This window comes from Microchirus variegatus (genome assembly GCF_963457635.1).
Source record: "Microchirus variegatus genome assembly, chromosome: 9".
Taxonomy (NCBI): Eukaryota; Metazoa; Chordata; class Actinopteri; order Pleuronectiformes; family Soleidae; genus Microchirus; species Microchirus variegatus.
Window position 1 is genome coordinate 29398203 of NC_139810.1, and position 18606 is coordinate 29416808.

Consider the following 18606-nt stretch of genomic DNA (forward strand, 5'->3'; position numbering starts at 1 on the left):
CATTTAATCTAACGATATAAAATAAAGCAGTTGAATAATAAAGTTGTATAATCATATGGGGGTTAGGATTACAACATTGTAAATTAATAATCAGTTTATTTCATATTATTTCCGTATTGTTTATTCGATTGGATTTATTCGAATATATATAATAATAACGATTATTATTGTTGTTATTGCTATTATTATAAGATAAACATCCATGATGATGTAGTAGAAAAATCAGGTGGCGTGACGTCTCTACCGAACACGCGCAGCATTTAAAGGTCACATGATTGACACACGCATCCGCCAATCAGAGCGAAGCACCGGCATCAGGCAGCCAATCACAATCAATCGTCGCGAATGAGTTTGACCGTCCTGCGGCTGAACGCTAATTCAGAGACAAATGTGAGTACAAACACGTCATTTTCTCGCATGTTGTGAGTGATTTTATTAAAAACAGTGTACGTGTTTAGTCCTTATGTGTGTGAGAGAATGTGAGGGACGTGTGTGAGTGTATTCAGAGCTCAAAGGGCCGAGAATAGCCGAGAACAGCCGAGAATAGCAGAGTCATCTGCGTCTGTGGCTCCTACACTGAGAAGAGACATTTACGTCATTTTAACCAGCTTCACTTCAGCATAAGAGTGTTTTCTTTATCCCTGTGTGTCGAAAAACAAGATTATATCTACTTTAACTCGAATTAAATACGTATACAAACACACTTGTGCTTTACAAATGTCAATAAAAGGATGGTTCACAAATAGACGTGACATTAATGACACAGCAGGAATTACATTCATCTACAACCAGAGATGCTTTACATCTCTTCTGAGTAGATTTGCTGTCCTGCAAATACAATTTAATGACTATGTACTTATTTCTCAATCTCTCTGTTATAAAACAACCAGTAAATCTACATTTAGTATTAAAATAGCAGCACATTAACAGAAAATTGCCTCCACAAGCTGAGTCTGTGTCCTGTTATTTAAACTTCAAAATGGCTGCTTTATAACATACATGTTACACACAACATATATATGTGTAGCTGGGTAATTCGCTTTACACTTCAACTTTATATTCTTGTTTTGTACAGTTTTATTATTTTTATTCTTGGGTACAGTTTTCTTTATATTCTAATCTACTTCACCTTTTTATCTTATTTACCTTTATTTCTATCTTTTTTTTACCTTCGTACAATCTCGTGTGACAAATTAACAAATCTTGACTTACTTGTTAATAGTGAAGATGAACTTTTAACCAAAATGCTAAAGATCACAGTATTTGACAGATAGAAAAGTCAAAATTTTTCATTGGCACGACAGCTCTCAACAAACTGGATAATCAAGACGTCGTATTCAAGAGACGTTTCTTCTGCAAATGACCTGATTGGCAGTGGTTTTTTATGTGTTTTAAGTGGTATTTGGAGAGTAATACCACGGGATAAACAATGAACTGAACCTTCACAGAGATCCAGATCTGAAATTTACAGAGGTGGAATGGAATGGCCTGAACAGGAGAAGACATGAAAGGCTAAATCTGCCTGGTATAATTTACTGGAATCATAATTTAAGAAAAACTCACAGACCGTCTCCTCAAAAGTTAAAGATGTGCCGATTACCAAGGGAGGTCCCACTAAATACTGACCTTTGTCTATAGAAGCCATTTTGTTCTGGAATGATTCATTGTTATTATCATTTTGTTGATTCATTTTATTTTAGTGTATATATTTCCTGTATTTTTTCTGGTTGTATGTTAATAAAGAGACTGAAAAATAAATATGAATGGTCCATTAAAACAAGAAAAGGTCTAAACGGTCTGACTTAAAGGCTTTCTTTAGCACAGCACTAGATCTGCATAAACGGGGAAATAATATGGACTTCCAACTATGATTTAAAACTTCAAATATGTGACTGTGTTCTTCAAACACCATGGAGGGCAAGATTGCATCGCTTAGCCTGTCTGAGCTTTTTAGTGGAGGAAGAAGAAATACAAAGTTCAAAGATGATGAGCTGCAGCATCATGACATTCAGGGCTATGATGTCAGTGTTCAGTGTAGAGAGGAGAACAACAACTGGGGTAAAGAACGTCAAAACTGCATTTACACCTCTCAGTGTGCAGCCGACCTAGAAATTATTAGACCAAGAAGAAGAAATGTGGAAAGGATCACACACAACCGTTCACTGAAGGTGTAAACACTGATGGAGACAAACTGATAAGACAAACCACAGGTCTGCACACACGCACACGCACACGCACACAGCACTGAGTCAGAGGTCAAACGGTTGAGTGACTACGATATCATTTTGTGTTTTTGTCTTTTCTTTTTAAATGATATGTCTGAACTCGGAGGCTCTTTGTCTAATATTTTGTCCATGAATGTCCTCAACCTCGGCAGAGTCACAGGATAATTACTAGGATTAAAATATTATGGTTCTTGTTTTTTTTCTACTGCTTTATCAGCTGGTCTTTAGCCGTTGTCGCGTGCCTTTGATAACTTTGTAAGCACAAAATTGATGGACAGACGGACACAGACTGACCTGGAGTATCCAAAAATATGGGATTAAACAAACAAAAAATAAAATGCGACGTGTTATAATAAACCTGGTGTCTTCCTCCCGTCTGTCCCTGCAGCTGCGTGTCCCCGGTCTTCATCATGGCGTCTGGAGCTCTCTTCCCCAGCATGGTGTCTGGGTCTCGCGGCTCGTCCAGCAAGTACCTGGTGGAGTTTCGGGCGGGTAAGATGACCATGAAGGGCAGCACGGTCACCCCGGACAAACGTAAAGGTCAGGTCTACATCCAGCAGACGGACGACTCCCTCATCCACTTCTGCTGGAAGGATCGGACGTCTGGGAACGTGGACGATGTAGGTGACGCCGTCTCCGCAGCAGACTCACTCATCTGGGTTTGACTTCATCTTAACAGTCACCCTTTCTTTTTTCTCTCCTTATTTTAGGACCTGATCATCTTCCCTGACGACTGCGAGTTCAAGCGGGTGAACCAGTGCACCACTGGACGAGTTTATGTGCTGAAGTTCAAAGCTGGTTCCAAAAGACTCTTCTTCTGGATGCAGGTAATGCAGCGTTATCTGTATTTGTTATACATTGACTGGACACTGTGTTGAGTGGCACCAACTGCTTCAGGGTTTGACATGTGCATTCAGAGATGATCTTCTGCAAACCTCGAGTTTCTTCTCCACTCTGATGCTCAGTTTGAACTTCAGCAGGTCGTCTTGACCCCGGCACACGAGCCTAAATGCATCGATTGCTGCCAAGTGATGATGAGCAGATTAAGTATTTGCGTTAAGAAGTAGTAACGGCCAAGATGGAGCTTGTTTTCCGAAGAAGAAGAGAAAGATGGCGTTTAACACTTGTATGAGATTGTGTGCATCTTGTGTTTTGAGAGGCTGGAAAGGTACGATACCACGTTTTGTGTCCGATACCAATATCACAAACTAAATTTCCTACAGATATTAGTGCGATACAGTCATTTCAGCCATTTACGAACAATGAAGCCACTGACCACACATTTGTGCCGAGTCATTTGAAAGACATCATTCTCCAACTGTGTACATGCTGGGATTTTATCAGTCTTGCAATTAATCATTTGCGGAGTGGGGGGGGGGGGGGTCATCATTAGATTTATTAACAATCATAATGTAAACAAACATAAAATGATTTTTAGTTACATTTTTACAGTCTCTGCATAGTGAAGCATGTGATATATATGATTTTGGGATTGTATCAGATTTTACATTTTTATCTATGTGATATCCGAGCCAGTGATTGACCAGTATCAGACCGATACCGAAGCTGACTGATACCGATTCCCATCCCTAATTTTGTAATGAATGAGTGTATATTTAAAAATGGGAACATTTGACTTGGCCAAATGAAATTAAACAATTTTACAGTAAAGTGTATCAATGAATCAGTATCAAATTCTAGACATCATATTGATACCATATCAAAAAATGTAATTACCCAGCAATAGATGCTTCACTACACTGCCAATTTGTTTTCTGATCTTAGGAGCCAAAGAGTGACAAAGATGAGGAGTTTTGCCGCAAAGTGAACGAGTATCTGAACAACCCGCCGATGCCTGGTGCTCTCGGTAGCGGCAGCAGTGGAGGACACGATCTGTCTGCTCTGGGAGGTAAACACTGCTCATACTTAAATAAATGTTGCATGTGGACAAAATATCACAAAACAGATTCTTACGCTGGCTGTCACTTGTTCTGTTTCCTTGTAAAGGGGAGGGTGGTCTGCAAAGCCTTCTGGGTAACATGAGCCACAACCAGCTCATGCAGCTCATTGGACCAACTGGACTGGGCGGCATTGGTACGTAGAACTGTTGTGATAGATTAACTCTTCTGAAGTGGAAAAATATGTTGTTGGCTCACGTTTTTCCTGCTCTGTGACTGACCATCATCATCATCATCATCATCAGGTGGTCTCGGCACGCTGGCCGGTCCAGGCCTGGCCAACCTGCTGGGCAGCAGCAGCAGCAGTAGCAGCAGCAGCATTCCTGCAGCCAGCAACTCCTCAACAAGGTCTCTCTCGTTTAATACTATCAAATATAAATCTGTCAAATGATACTGTGCCACGTTATATTTGTCATCACTCCGAGTTATAAGTCAAACAGAGAAAAGAGGACGCTGCTATGAAATATATGCAAGGATATTTAATGTTTGTCTGTGTTTTTTTTTTTTAAAACAGAATATCTTTATGCTCTTCTTATCCTGTGATGATTCTCCACTGCTGCTGCAACACAGACACACTCTCACTTTAAATCACTGCCTGTTGCTGATACGTGAAAATTAACCAAATAGATTCAGTGTTTGTAAAAAAAAAAATACAGAGTGATGTCGGGTAAAAGCGCAGTATCTCATGCATCAGTAATTAGAGCTGATTAGATTAGTAAATTAAACAGCAACTATTTTTGTAATGGATTCATTGGTTTGAAGCTTTTTTCATGATTAAACCAAGAGTTCTGATTGTTTTAGCTTCTTAAATGTGAATATTTTCTTTCTTTGCTCCACATAAGAGAGAAATCATTCAAACTGAATCATTTTGGTTTGTGGACACATTCAAACCAGACATTTGAGAACGCCGTCATTTCCAGGTCTGACAAACACTGAGCAACGTTTTTTAACATTTTATGGACCAAACGATTAATCGAGAAAAATAATCAACAGATTAATCAATTAAAATAATCTTTAGTTGCAGCTCTATCAGCAATATTACCTGAAGCCTCTTTAAAAATGTACTTCCAACCTTCCTGCTCTGTGCTCACATAGACTCAATGACCTGAGCCAACAATAGATCTGTCTTTTTCTCCCTCAGCCCGTCCACGGCCGTCACCCCCACCTCCACCTCTGCCACCAGCCGCCTCGGCTCCTCCCAGGTTCCCACCACTCCCATCACTCCCTCTGCCACCTCGGCAGCCTCGCCCACAGCCACCACCCCCTCCACTCCCGCTGTCACGTCTCTGACAGCGGGGACACCCAACCCCACGCAGCCCATCCAGCTGAGGGACCTGCAGAGCATCCTGGCCACCATGAACGTGCCGGCCAGCAGCCAAGGAGGTGAGAGCACAACTTCAGTCACACTGACAGACATTTCTCCTCAGAGCTGATATAAAACAAGAAAAAATCTCAAATTAGCCCTCCAGGGATAAATGTATAACGGGTACACTAATTAATGCAATGTCAACTGATTACGCACCACATCATTAAAATTGCGAACGCAACCGTTTCTTTAATACACCGTGTGCAATGTTCGCATCATAAATGGAGTTTACTGCAAACACTGCAATCTGTCACTGGTTAGATTTAGTTTTACAGCGTCACGTTACATGAGGCAACGCTGTGTCCACTGATGCTTCATGAACACAATTTATCACCATCGCTCTCTGCCTGCAGAGCGACACTGAGAGATATTAGGAGCGTTATTAACATCAGACAGGATTTGGCATGCGTACATGTCATTACCTTGACTCTGTGATATCTAGAAAATTCAAAAACTACTGGAAAACATATACATTGCTGTTCAAAAGTTTGGGGTCACTTAGAAATGTCCTTATTTTTTAAGGAAAAGCTCTTTTTTTTCAATGAATATAACATTAAATGAATCATAAATACACTCTATACATTGTTAATGTGGTAAACGACTATTCTAGCTGCAAACGTCTGGTTTTTAATGGAATATGTACATAGGTGTATAGAGGCACATTTCAGTGTTCTAATGGTACATTGTGTTTGCTAATGGTGTTAGAAGACTATTGGATGATTAGAAAACTCTTGTGCAATGATGTTAGCACAGCTGTAAACACTTTTGCTGGTTCTTTGACAAAAGCAAAATTATTTTGAATAATAATCATTATTTCTCATCTTGTCAATGTCTTGACTATATTTTCTATTCGTTTTGCAACTCTTTTGATGAATAAAAGTGACTTTTAATGGAAAACACAAAAACATTGTATAGGTGACCCCAAACTTTTGAACAGGAGTGTACTTTACATGTACATTACTGTGTCTCTCAAGACTTCTGCGTAACAACCGTCCAGTCAGACAAGATTCACCATCACCTTCTCACTACTGTAATTCCTAAACAGTTGAATAACCATGTAGGGCTTAAAATCTAAATAAATCCAGACCTTCATAAAAGGGTTAAAGCTGTCATCATGTGACTGGTTCTGGTAAGAAAAGAGTGAGAGCTCCATGGCGTTGAAGTGGGAAATATGTAAGATAAGATGTTCCGTTATTGATTGTCCAGAGGGGAAATTCAGAAACTGACGCTATCGCGGCTAATTTGGTGGTGAGACTGAGACACTCTCCTTCACTACAACGCTCAGCACATACATTCAGGGAGAAAGTCGCATGGATTCTGATAATATGAGCATTCTCACTTAAGGTGCATGGCCACATATCAGATATATATCTGATCTAGGACCACAAATTGAAGTGACAAACAATCATATACGAGTCACGATACAAAGCTTTAACTAGAAAACAGTGAGTTTATAACTATAGGTTAAAAAGAAAGAGTGCAGGGTGTGTGTTTATTTGTTGGTTTGTTACCTGCAGTGGACCTGGCCAGCGTCCTGACGCCCGAGATCATGGCTCCCATCCTGGCCAACCCCGAGGTGCAGCAGAGACTGATGCCGTACCTCCCCTCTGGAGAGACGCTGCTTCAGAGCTCAGAGGAGCTGCACAACACGCTCAGCTCACCTCAGTTCCAGCAGGTGACGTGTTCACGCTCCTCTGTTCTTTCCAAAGAGCACGGAACAAAAAACTGTGGACTTATTTTCCATTATCACACTACGCTGATATACTTTTTGATTTGATAAACCTTGTGGCTCTTATTTTAAATCACATACAGAGTTTGACATAAAGCCCGTTACTGTTGGTTAATGAATTCAAAGATACAGTTTTCTCCTTTGAGAGGTTCTGTTGGTATTTAACACTGTGCTGTAGTAGATTTCCTTCCCCTCACTGTATTTATGGTCTGTCTTCAGGCCATGAGCATGTTCAGCAGCGCTCTGGCGTCTGGCCAGTTAGGACCTTTAATGAACCAGTTTGGTTTGCCTGCAGAGGCTGTGGATGCTGCCAACAAAGGAGGTCAGTGTTTCGCTCACATCAATAGACGCACTGTGCAACCGTTTTATTGCGAGAACATTAGATCTTGAGAGTTTTCCTCTTTTGTAATCTACAGTTACACAAGATTGTAATTTACAAAGGGAAAAAAAAGAATGTTAAGAGTGATGTGACTGCGGGCTTTTTCTTTGGATTTCTTTCTTATCCTTGAATGATTTATCCAGTGATGAGATAAATCACGAAGTCGTGAATCTCTGGACTTTTTGTCTTTGCAGATGTGGAGGCTTTTGCCAAAGCCATGGAGACGGAGACAAAGTCGGACCAGGACGGAGACTCCAAAGACAAGAAAGACGACGATGAAGACATGAGTTTGGACTGATGGACTGTTTAATTTAATGTATTTATTTATTTAGCTGCTGCTTTTATTTTGTTACTATTACACAGTAAGACGTGTCGTTAACATTTAAAAAAAAATGTCAGGCTTCCTCTTAACTGATGTATTCATCCTGTGACGGTGTGTTGACTTAATATATATATATAGTGTGTACTGACTTAAACTGAATGAACAGACGGGGTTTTCTGCCTGCATGTCAGCAGATCACCATCCTGTCCTAACAGAGAACAGTAAAGTGAAGAGAAACATGATCATCTGTTGTGTTTATTTTATCCATTATATTATTATTAATATTATTATTATTATTATCATTATCTATTTATTGGTCTATAGTTAGCTGGATTTAAGATAAAGAGCAGATTTAAGTGGGTCAGACAGTTGAGCAGATTCACCAGTCCATAAAGATGCAGATTTGGCAAATTGGACACTAAATTGACCCCCCAGTCTGAGATTGAATGGTTGTGTCTGGAATGATAACCTGTCCAGCTGGGATTAGCACGAGCGTCCCTGAGATAAAGCGGTAGAAGATGGATCAGATTTAAGATCTTGTACTGAGCTAAAGAGATAGAAACTGCTGCATTAACACTACAAACAAACAAACAAACAAGAGTCAAACTCTGGTGTCTTTTCAGTTTCTGAAAATATATTTGAAAAACATTCATTTTACAGTAAGAAAAACAGTGAACATTGTGCAGTGACAGCCACCACACAGACACATTTTAGGATACTTGGTTCATGATGTTCATTTTTCCACCACTGCAGACACAAAACTGACTCGCCATCGAGGCTACGACGATTACACCTTTACAGAAAGTGTTTTCGTCTTTTCCCAAACAACATTTATGATTTCTACTGAGGCGAAAAAGGGACACAGAAAAGTCAACACTAAATATGTCTTCACGATAAAGGTGATTAACCATTCAACTGCCACTGTAGTTCCAGGCACTTTTTTTTCTCTCTCCTCTTACTTGTCCATACAATGGCACAGAAACCTGAAGCGTCAACACTGAAGTCAGGTTAAACGAGTATGTGCACAAGCAAACTCATACATCCATTCTGACACTGCAGAGTTAGAAATTCTTGTTCTGACAAAAGGACTAAAAACTCAAGACACCAATGGAGTGGAGGAAGGGACTAAAGCGCTGATGGCAACAGGAACAAGTTGAAAACTCTTTGGGTTAGATTTAAAGCTCCAGTGTGAAACTTCTGTCGCCATAACACTGCTAGTGTCACTATAGCCTGAAAGGACGACTTTAGGTCCATATTCCAGTTGATCTCTTTTAAATTTTATTTTCAGTATTGCACAACTACACTTAGGGCTGGGCGATATAAAAAATATATTGCTATATATATATATATAGAGAGAGACTATATTGCATATATCGATATAGTTCCTTAGGGAGCTTTGATTTGATTTGGTACTCCTGTTGTTATACAGTTTACATTTTATTATTTGAACAGCTGAGGAGTTATTGATGAACCAGGTGAAGGAGAAACCTGTGTTTATTATTTATTCACTTGATTTTCCAACTGTTCACTGAAATAGCCGGTTTCACAGCTCTCACTTTGCGGTAGAAATTATTGGGATATATATTGTATATCGATGTTCAGCCTAAATATATCGGGATATGACCTTTGGTCCATATCGCCCAGCCCCAACTACACTCATGTTTCAGAAAACCAGGGATAATTCCACCAAATAGAGTCCACCATCTTGCTTTACTAGCGCCGCGCTGAAGTTTAAGCCTTCCCTCCATCAGTCGTGATGGGAAATGCATCATCACTGTGTCTCCACAGACATGAGAAGAAAACACTGCAATATTCAGGAACACAGGAGCTGATATTAAAAATTATTATTAAGATATGAGAAAGGAAAAATTCCTGAGAACTGAAAGATTTGACATCCAAATGACAATAAGAATAAGAAAAAGGTTTCAGTGCATTTCACACAAACGCATCCCTGGGCAAATCACATAAAACATTCTTTTAAAAAACAGACAAACAAACATCAATATTATAAATAATATGTCTACAAAATCCTATTTCCTCGCACGTGACACGACGGAAACTGAACACCGAGCACAGTTTTTGAACCAACGACAAAGTCTTTACACGGAGCTGCCACACGACGACTACGACACATGAAGTATTGTGGGACATACAAACAAAAACACAATCTACAGTTTCAGCTAAAAATAATGCTTCAGTGTCACAGTGGCTTTAAAAGGCATTATAGAAAAATCAGTGTGGTTCTTTGTCATTTGTCATTAATACTATACAGGCTGTATAGTAACGAGAAAAGGTGCCAGTTTTGCACAAACGCACAAATATCACAGCGTAGGATTCAGAGCGAGGAACACTACCCAAAAAAAAAAAATCACGAGAAAAAGTAAAAAGCACAATTAACGTGCTCATCGAACGTCTCTAACATAGAGCTCAGGACGGATTGGCCTTCGAAAAACATACAAACGCTTATAAGACGACATTCAAATAGACGCACGCACACACGCCATCAAGTCTTCAACGTGTGCCGGTGAGAGTGAAAACTAGTTTATTCTTCCTAGAGAGTGAGTGCGTCGAGTCCGACCAACGCAAAATAAATAGTACCGGAAATGTTTTTGTTTTAAAACATGACAGCTTATAAACTGGTCAACCCATCACACACACACACACACACACACACACACGCTGGTGTTAATAATGAACCCAGCGGAGTGTCACAGTCTACCCCTGCTGCGCCAGCCTGCGGTAGTGCGGCATGACCTTGCTCTCAGGGAGGTAAAGTCCCATCTCCAAGGCAACGAGCACAGGAAACTCCAGAGGAATCAACTCCCGTCTGTTTATACGGAAACGCTCCTCCAGCTTCTGCTCGTCCACGGGGAGAAACACGAGAGGGTGGAGGGTTTGAAGGAAAACATGTTATGATGTGGTTACAGTGTAAAAAGTTATGCAAGTGATGCAGAGGATTGTAGACGAGTGACGATTTAACGTGGGTTATTTTCTTTATTTCCCCCGAAATTCTCTTTGTCTGTGATCACCATTGGAACAGAAATGTTTATTTTGTCAACATTTATGATGATTTCTGATATATAAAGATTATTTTTATTGGCAAATAGTATAAACTGGTTTATATTTTATTTTTATTTATATGTGTGTATATGTATATATACATACAGACACACACATATATATATACACACATATATATATATATACATATATATACATATACACACATGCATATGTATATATACACACATGGATATGTATATATACATACACACATGTATATATAAATACATACATTTGTGTATATACACAAATATATGTATTTATATATACATATACACACATACATACACACGATGTTTTGATATTACCAGTATTTATCTGTAATTGAGCTCCTTCGATCACAGTCTTAATTTAATTTGTAAAATGGTTTAAACATTGTATGATCAATAATTAACAAACCATATTCATTATTAAGGTTAAAGTTTCAGGTCATCATGTTCTCAGTCTTGTGAAAACGTCTTAATTCAACACTGACCGACTTCAGCTTTAATCCACACACTATTTACTTGCCAGTCATTGTGGAAAAACCCGTTTGCAATCGTGAATAAAGTGCAGCAGTGAACACATAGTGCTTGCTAAATAACACTGATCTGGATGCCTCTTACAGGTGTGTGTGTGTGTGTGTGTGTGTTCTGCTTTTCTTTAGGTTCTGCTTCAGTCTAACACTGAACTCTGTGTGTGTGTGTGTGTGGAAATAAGTACTCACATCAATGAGCTGTTTGACTTCTGGCTTCCGCAGATCGCTGCTGATCTTTGCAGCGAGCAGCACGCACGCTGCCGCAACCAGCTTCCTGTTCTGCTTGTTGAGGCGACCCTGCAGCACCAGCTTCTCAAAGTAAACAAACGCCATCGCCGTGGTGACGGGCTGCAGAGCGCACTCCTCGCTCACGACCCGCATCTCCCTCTTCAAGCTAGTGGAGAGGAGGGGGAACAGCGACACACGATTGGTTTCATTGTGTGACTTTAAAAGCACAAACGCACAAGAAAACGTGACGGCGTTATCTTCTGTACCTTCTTATCTTGCTCAGCGTCAGCTTGATGTGAGGAAACTTCTCTCTGAAAGTCTCGTTCATGTCCTTCTTCAGGTCGGACGGTTTCACGTACTCGATAACGGTCGTCTGCAGAGGCCAAATCAGCAGAAATACCTCACGTTAGCATGAATTACAGAACAATAAAGCTTCACAACTGAAAACGTTCTCATCACAGAGGTCACGGTGTTGTGGACCAGCAATGACGAAATCATGTGACTGGAACATAATGGATGTATTTACAGGGTATCTGCAGGAATCCTGAAGTTCTTTTTAAGACTTTTTTCTTCTCAGACCTTCTCAAAAAAATATCGCCACTTCCAGTTGTAATCAGCAACACATAATTAACTTACAAAACAGTTTTGGTTTGCAATTAAATCTATAGAGCACAATCATAGAAAAGGGACTCAAGCCCAATTTATACTTCTGCGTAAAGTCCTCTGCGTCGACGCAGAGCCTGTCAAAGAGCCTCTGCGTCGTCTCCGACTGCACAAAATATTTTTTAAGTGTCCGTCACTCCGTCAAGGGACAACGGAGACGGCAAGAGCTACGATTGGTCCTCAGGACAGGCCGAGCGAAGCTGCTCTGTGCCGGCTCACAGTGAGCACCGAGCGTCCACAGACGCGGGGCTGATCCCCGCCGATAACGTCGCTGCCAAACTATAAATACGTCATATCTTAACACACACAGCACATGTTTAGACTCTAAATGGTCAATTTCTCGCCTCAAATTATCTTAAAACTGCGTTCCGTCACACAGAAAAGTGACAAACGACCACTGTTTCAACAACAGTCTTTCTCTTTCGGACGCCATTGCTCACTGTAGCAAACACACCAACCTTGCGCAGCGACCCCTACTGATCGGGCGGGAAATTGCAGCGCGTGTCCGTCACGCAGAAGTATAAAGGCTCAAGGCGTCTCCGTGGTGACGCAGACGGATAACGCATTACGCAGTCGGAGAAGTATAATTTGGCCTTAAGGAATTAAAATAAACCTTATTTTTCAGAATAGTTTATTTCGCACCAGGAGGAGTATGTTAGCTGTTGCAAGGGCCTTAATTTTAAGACCCCATAGACACCCAGATATAAGTCTCCAACGTGACCGAGTGTAGGTTCAGAAGTGGAGCACTGATTCTTTTCAGTTTAATATCAGTTTAGTTTTAAAGTTAGAGTGCAGAACCTCTATCTCCCCCTGTAGATCCCACAAATACAACAGTGTGACCTCATTAGCTGCAGGTAAATGCACGGTAAAGGAACGCAAATACAGCGAATAAAACCAATTCTCACCACGTATGACGCAAATATAAGAACTCTCTTGTGTCTCCCACAGGGCCACTGAGGGTCGCTGAGCAGGTTGGGGTCGTACTCCGTCACCTCCTCTGCATCTGAGAGACAACATCATCATAACATCAGACATATTTACAGTGTGTGTGCTAACAGAGAGTGAAGGAGCAGGTGTGTGTGTGAGTGTGACTGAATATGAGACATACTTGGCTCTTGTGCCACACTGTTGTTTAAACGAGTCTGTGTGAGGTTCTTCTGCTGCCCGTTGCCACGGAAACGTGAGTGAGGGGTCTGAGCCGAGCTGCAGCTCTCCTGCACGCCGCCGCTCTTCTGCCTCACCAAGGCATTGGTCGGATAAAGGAACTGAGCGTACGACACAGTCTGAGGAGGTGAAGAAAGAACAAAGAGATTCATCTGAGTGTTTCCGTCTCTCATTAACGGCACCACACACACACACACACTCACTGAGTAGCAATCATCAGAAAGCATAAAATCATGTCAAATCAAACCACACTCCATTATCTCACTTAACATAACGAGGAAGAAACCTAATTATATGGATACAGATCAGCAGCTGCGATTAATGTCCACGTCAAACATCAGCGAGCGAGAACAAAATGTGATCTCAGTGACATCATTGGCTGTTAAAATAAGAAAATAATGCCTACGGTAAGGCTACAGGCTCCTATTGGACGATACCAGCTGTCAATCATACTGGCGTCCACTTATATCATACTTAGGGCTGGGAGATATATCGATATAAAAACCAACTAACCCTTTTGTCCATATCACCCAGCCCTAATTCACGTTCTATTGACCCTAACCTTAACCCATTTAATACATTTTCACTTCCTGATTGACTTTGCTAGGAAATCATAAGATTAAAGACTCATAAACACAAAAAGAAGTGGAAGTATAAAATCCCATTGATGACTAAATTCATGTTGAACTATTCTGATAATCAAAAAATAAAAAAAAAAGCATTCTGATTTTTCAGCTTCTTAAATGTGAAAAAAGACATTCGCAAAACATCATAAATGCTTGAGGTTTGGTAAACAATGAACAACATTTTTAACATTTTCTGACACTTTATGGACTAAACATGTACTTGATTAATCAAGGAAATAAATCGACAGATCAATTAAACGTTAGTTGCAGTCCTAGAAATGTATAAGTGTAATTTTGTTCCGAAGATGAAATAATAAGTGACACGTATACAGTAAAGGGGCAAACATGTCAGTGTCATACACATATTTATGCATCAACAAGTTCAAAGCTCGAGTTCAACCGTAGTTCAAACTTTCAGCTGATTGATGATCTTTACCTTGCCGTACGCACCCAGCTCCACACCTTCCAAGGAAGGCAGAAGGTCTGCAGTCACCACAGAAGACAGCCTTTGTCTCTGAGTCTCCATCTTAGGATCACTGTTCACAAAGAGTCACGTTGGTTCAGTCATTTTTCACCATGTGCCACATATACACTCACCCACACACACACTGACATTCCCAGAGAATGACATAGAGGGTGATGACAAACATAAACGTGAGGTGGTCTGTGTTCTCTGCTTGGGATGGTGCTTTTGTTTTCAAGTACCTGAGGTGAGCACTCTCTCCATAGGGCAGCACTGAGAAAGCAGCATATAGCGACCGCTTGGCACAAATCAGCATGATCCTGCAGGACACAGCAAGTACAGGCAGACAAAAACAGACGGCGTGTCAGTCGACGAGCAACAACCACAGTCACTCGCTGCTCCTGAACGCAGCACACTCAGCAGCACTGGAGCTGCAGTGGCTGCCAAATCAGTCACTACAGAGCTACGTTTAGCCATCATGTGTGAAGCTAAAGAGCTACCAATGAATGTCTCTCATATTACCAATACAGAAATACAACACATCTATCTGAATGAGTAGTCTCTTGACAGAGAAACAACTGGTCACAGGACAATATACGATTGTATCGAACACTGCGATAAAAAGTTATTTCTCAAATTTAAAACGAGCTCGCCATGAGCCTTCAACACACCAGAAACGATGCTGGTCTCCTCTGTTTGTGTAGTTTAGTGTGTGTACACTCAATTTTTGCCTTATAGCCATTATACATATGATGTGTCCGATACCGATATCACAAACTCAAGCATCTACGGATATCGATATTAGTCCTACAAAGTACATTTCTGAACTAGGACACATTTGTGCCGAGTCATTTCAAAGACGTAATTCTCCAACTGAGGAATAAATATTGTGCTCTCAAAAAGTAGAAATCATCCTAGCCCAGCTAGCTAGCTAGCTTACGAGCCATCTATCAACTTATCTATCTTAGCGTGCTAGTTAGCTTACAACCTATCCATCTATCTGGCTAGTTAGCTTACGAGCGATCTATTATTATATATGTATATATATAATATTTTTTATATATACATATATATGTTGTATTTACAGAAATGTGTATTTGTCTGATATCCGATCTAGTGATATCGACCAGCATTGGACCGATACTGACTGATTCCAAGCCCTAATTATACACTCATACAAATGTTCCTATGGATAGTAATAATCTAAATGTCGAAAAAATACTATCTGTCACCAAAATGGACAAAAATGTCCAAACTCACAGTAGCATCTTAACCAATAACCAACATTAAATCCTACACATACACCAGAGGTTTCAGCTCCAAACAAAACTCTAATCAATGACCTCCAGCCTCAGCTCTCAGCTGTGGACACTTCAAACATGAAATGTGAGTAACGACCGTGGCTACGTCTATGTCACTGTTCAGCAGCAAACGCCAGCAGAAAACACATTAGCATGTGGGTGGTATGAATGTGAAGCTGTCGTTGACGTGACGTGACGTGGAGGAGCAATGAGAAACAACCATGCAAAAAATAAGAAAGATGAAGAATCAATGGCATGTTTGTGTCAGTAATTAGACACGGATAATTAAATGCAAATTCATAATCACACTGGTCAATCTGGTTAACAGTCAGTCAGACTCAGTAGTGTGACATTTCCGTACAGTCTTGGTGCAACAGGAGGTTACAATACCGTGCTGCATCCCTTATTAGCTTTAGCTACGTTCCCATGGGTGATTAAATACACTGTAGCAATCTCGGCTCAGCAGCTGTACCAAAGTAATATGTCTGCGGGCAACACTACGTCTCTGCTCGAGTTAAGCAGCTTATTACAACACCAGCGGGAGGAGCAAAGGCCTACTTTAGAGTCTAATGTGGAAAAAAAGCCCTTTGTTTTTGGAGAGTTTCTGTGATGGGGAACACTGAAGTAGCTCAGGTGTATTCACGCTTCCCTCTATTGTACTCTGTAGGTGAACATGTGTATGTAAATATAATGGAGGGAGACTCACCTGCAGCCTCTGGTGTCATACTGCCTCATACTCTTGATGAAATGGACTTTCTTTGGCACTTTGGGTCCAGGAGAACCAGAGACATTTCTCAACCTGGGTTGGGGGATTGAGAAATACATTTAGAATTAAGTAGTCTATTGAATTTATAGCAACCATTTTGGTAAATGTTAATACGCTTCTGGTTTCTTTATCACACTGAATAACTCTGGGGGTTTGTGGGAAACAACTAGTGACATTTTCTCTGGACCCAACAACTAATTAAGAAATAAACAGCATTCATGATATGGCTCACTGTCATAGAACAAACACAATTATACAAGAGGGACAGGATTTTAATACCTTATCTGTGTTTGATATTCATCCGTTTCAAGGGAAACACTGTTTTTGTATGTACTGCTGTGCAAAAATGTGATGTGAAAAGGTGATAAAGCCGAATTCATGATTAGTTTGGTGATTTATCAGCTCAAATCAATATAACAAGACACAAAGGAGCAGTGTTTTTACCTCCATAACAACTCCACTGTAAATCTACACTGAAATTCATACTATATTATACTTAAACACAGATAAATACCTCTACAGAAGTAATAATGTGAATATTTTTGAATGAAAACTGCCAAATCTAACCAGTAGCCTCATGATAACTAACACTAACACTAGCTCACCTCTGCCGTGACTCCTGGGCAGTAGCAGCCGGGGCCGGGCTCGGTATGGCGGGTGTGGACCTGACACGGTGACCGAGGGGAGACACGGGGGTGTCCGCGGTGGTTGGCGTCTCGGCCGCAGTGACACCTTCCAAAAATACCTCGTTGGCCCCGACAGCAGCTGCCCCGGCGGGTCCGGGCGACGTTACCAAGGAAGGTCGGCTTGGGCTGAGGACCCCGGGAAAACTGGAGGCTGAGCCGCTACCGGCGGCGGCCGCGAAGTGCTCCGTCACCTGGGCCATCGGTGCTTGGCCATCAGGCGGCGCCAGGACCGCAGCGCCGCTGTCTCTGTGCCCGAGCCGCGGCTCCTCGGCGGCTTTCTCCTCGGCGTTTCCATCGTTTACGTGACACAGAGGCCGTCCGTCGAGTGATATGTTAGTGAGGAACAACAAGGCCGCCTGCCTCCGCCGGGAATCTTTCGCTTTCCTCCGGTGTTCTCGGTAATTCTTCACGGGTTTACTGTTGCTGCCGGTGGACTGAACACCGCAGACAGCGGTCGCCATTCTACTCTGAAATGTGACTGAGGAAGCGAAGGGGGGAAAAAAGACACCGGCACCCGAGCCTAAGCCCCGCCCCCTCTGTGTGCTGATTGGCTTTGATGGTGCTTATGCAAATCACACGCCCTTTGACCCATATATGCTCACATGCGATTGGATAAGAGATAATTTATGCCACACATATTGCTGGCGCGTGTATATGATTGGCTGGATGGAATTAAAATCACTCATTTCAACATAAGTGACACGTTTTAATTTCGAATTTCCAAATATAGCAACAACAAAAATCCCCGATTTCAAAAAAAAAATATCGGATTATTTTTTCTTTGCAATTTAAAGTCAGTATCTACAAGCTGACCACTATTACATCCCTTTAATATTCTTATGAAGGATTTTAAATATCTTAACGAGTAACAATCAAAACAGATGGGTATATATTGCACTGTTTGTGCTGCTGCTATATTGTTGATTACAATAATAATCTTGATCAATAGATGCTGTTTATAAACTATCATTAATTATTAAAGCAGCTCTTCCTCTAAACTGTGTCCTAAATTTAAAGCAAAGGTTCAGTGTGTAACATTTAGAACAGTTTGTGGCCACAAATTTAATATACTGCCCTATAGTATGTTTGTATACGTGTATAATTGCTTGAAAATAGGAATTGTTTGGTTTATGTAGCCTTAGAATAAGAC

General features: G+C 40.9%; 2 protein-coding genes across 2 annotated transcripts; one reads left to right on the forward strand and one right to left on the reverse strand.

The window, feature by feature from the left end:
- Nucleotides 1–330: 330 nt before the first annotated feature.
- LOC310931430 (proteasomal ubiquitin receptor ADRM1-like) lies at nucleotides 331–8186 on the forward strand. The gene is made up of 10 exons (XM_083894576.1): nucleotides 331–390; nucleotides 2614–2845; nucleotides 2936–3052; nucleotides 4011–4134; nucleotides 4233–4319; nucleotides 4429–4531; nucleotides 5325–5566; nucleotides 7067–7224; nucleotides 7498–7600; nucleotides 7852–8186. Exons 2-10 carry the CDS (start codon nucleotides 2636–2638, stop codon nucleotides 7953–7955), a joined length of 1248 nt encoding a protein of 415 aa, XP_083750702.1. The 5' UTR covers nucleotides 331–390; nucleotides 2614–2635; the 3' UTR covers nucleotides 7956–8186.
- A 2508-nt stretch (nucleotides 8187–10694) lies between these two features.
- Nucleotides 10695–17917, reverse strand: LOC310931644 (CDK5 and ABL1 enzyme substrate 2-like; the record flags this gene model as incomplete). Its single annotated transcript, XM_083894865.1, has 9 exons — nucleotides 10695–10835; nucleotides 11749–11953; nucleotides 12054–12160; nucleotides 13356–13453; nucleotides 13559–13733; nucleotides 14677–14776; nucleotides 14946–15023; nucleotides 16711–16803; nucleotides 17376–17917. The coding sequence occupies 9 exons, from the start codon at nucleotides 17915–17917 to the stop codon at nucleotides 10695–10697; spliced, it is 1539 nt and encodes a 512-aa protein (XP_083750991.1).
- Nucleotides 17918–18606: the final 689 nt, after the last annotated feature.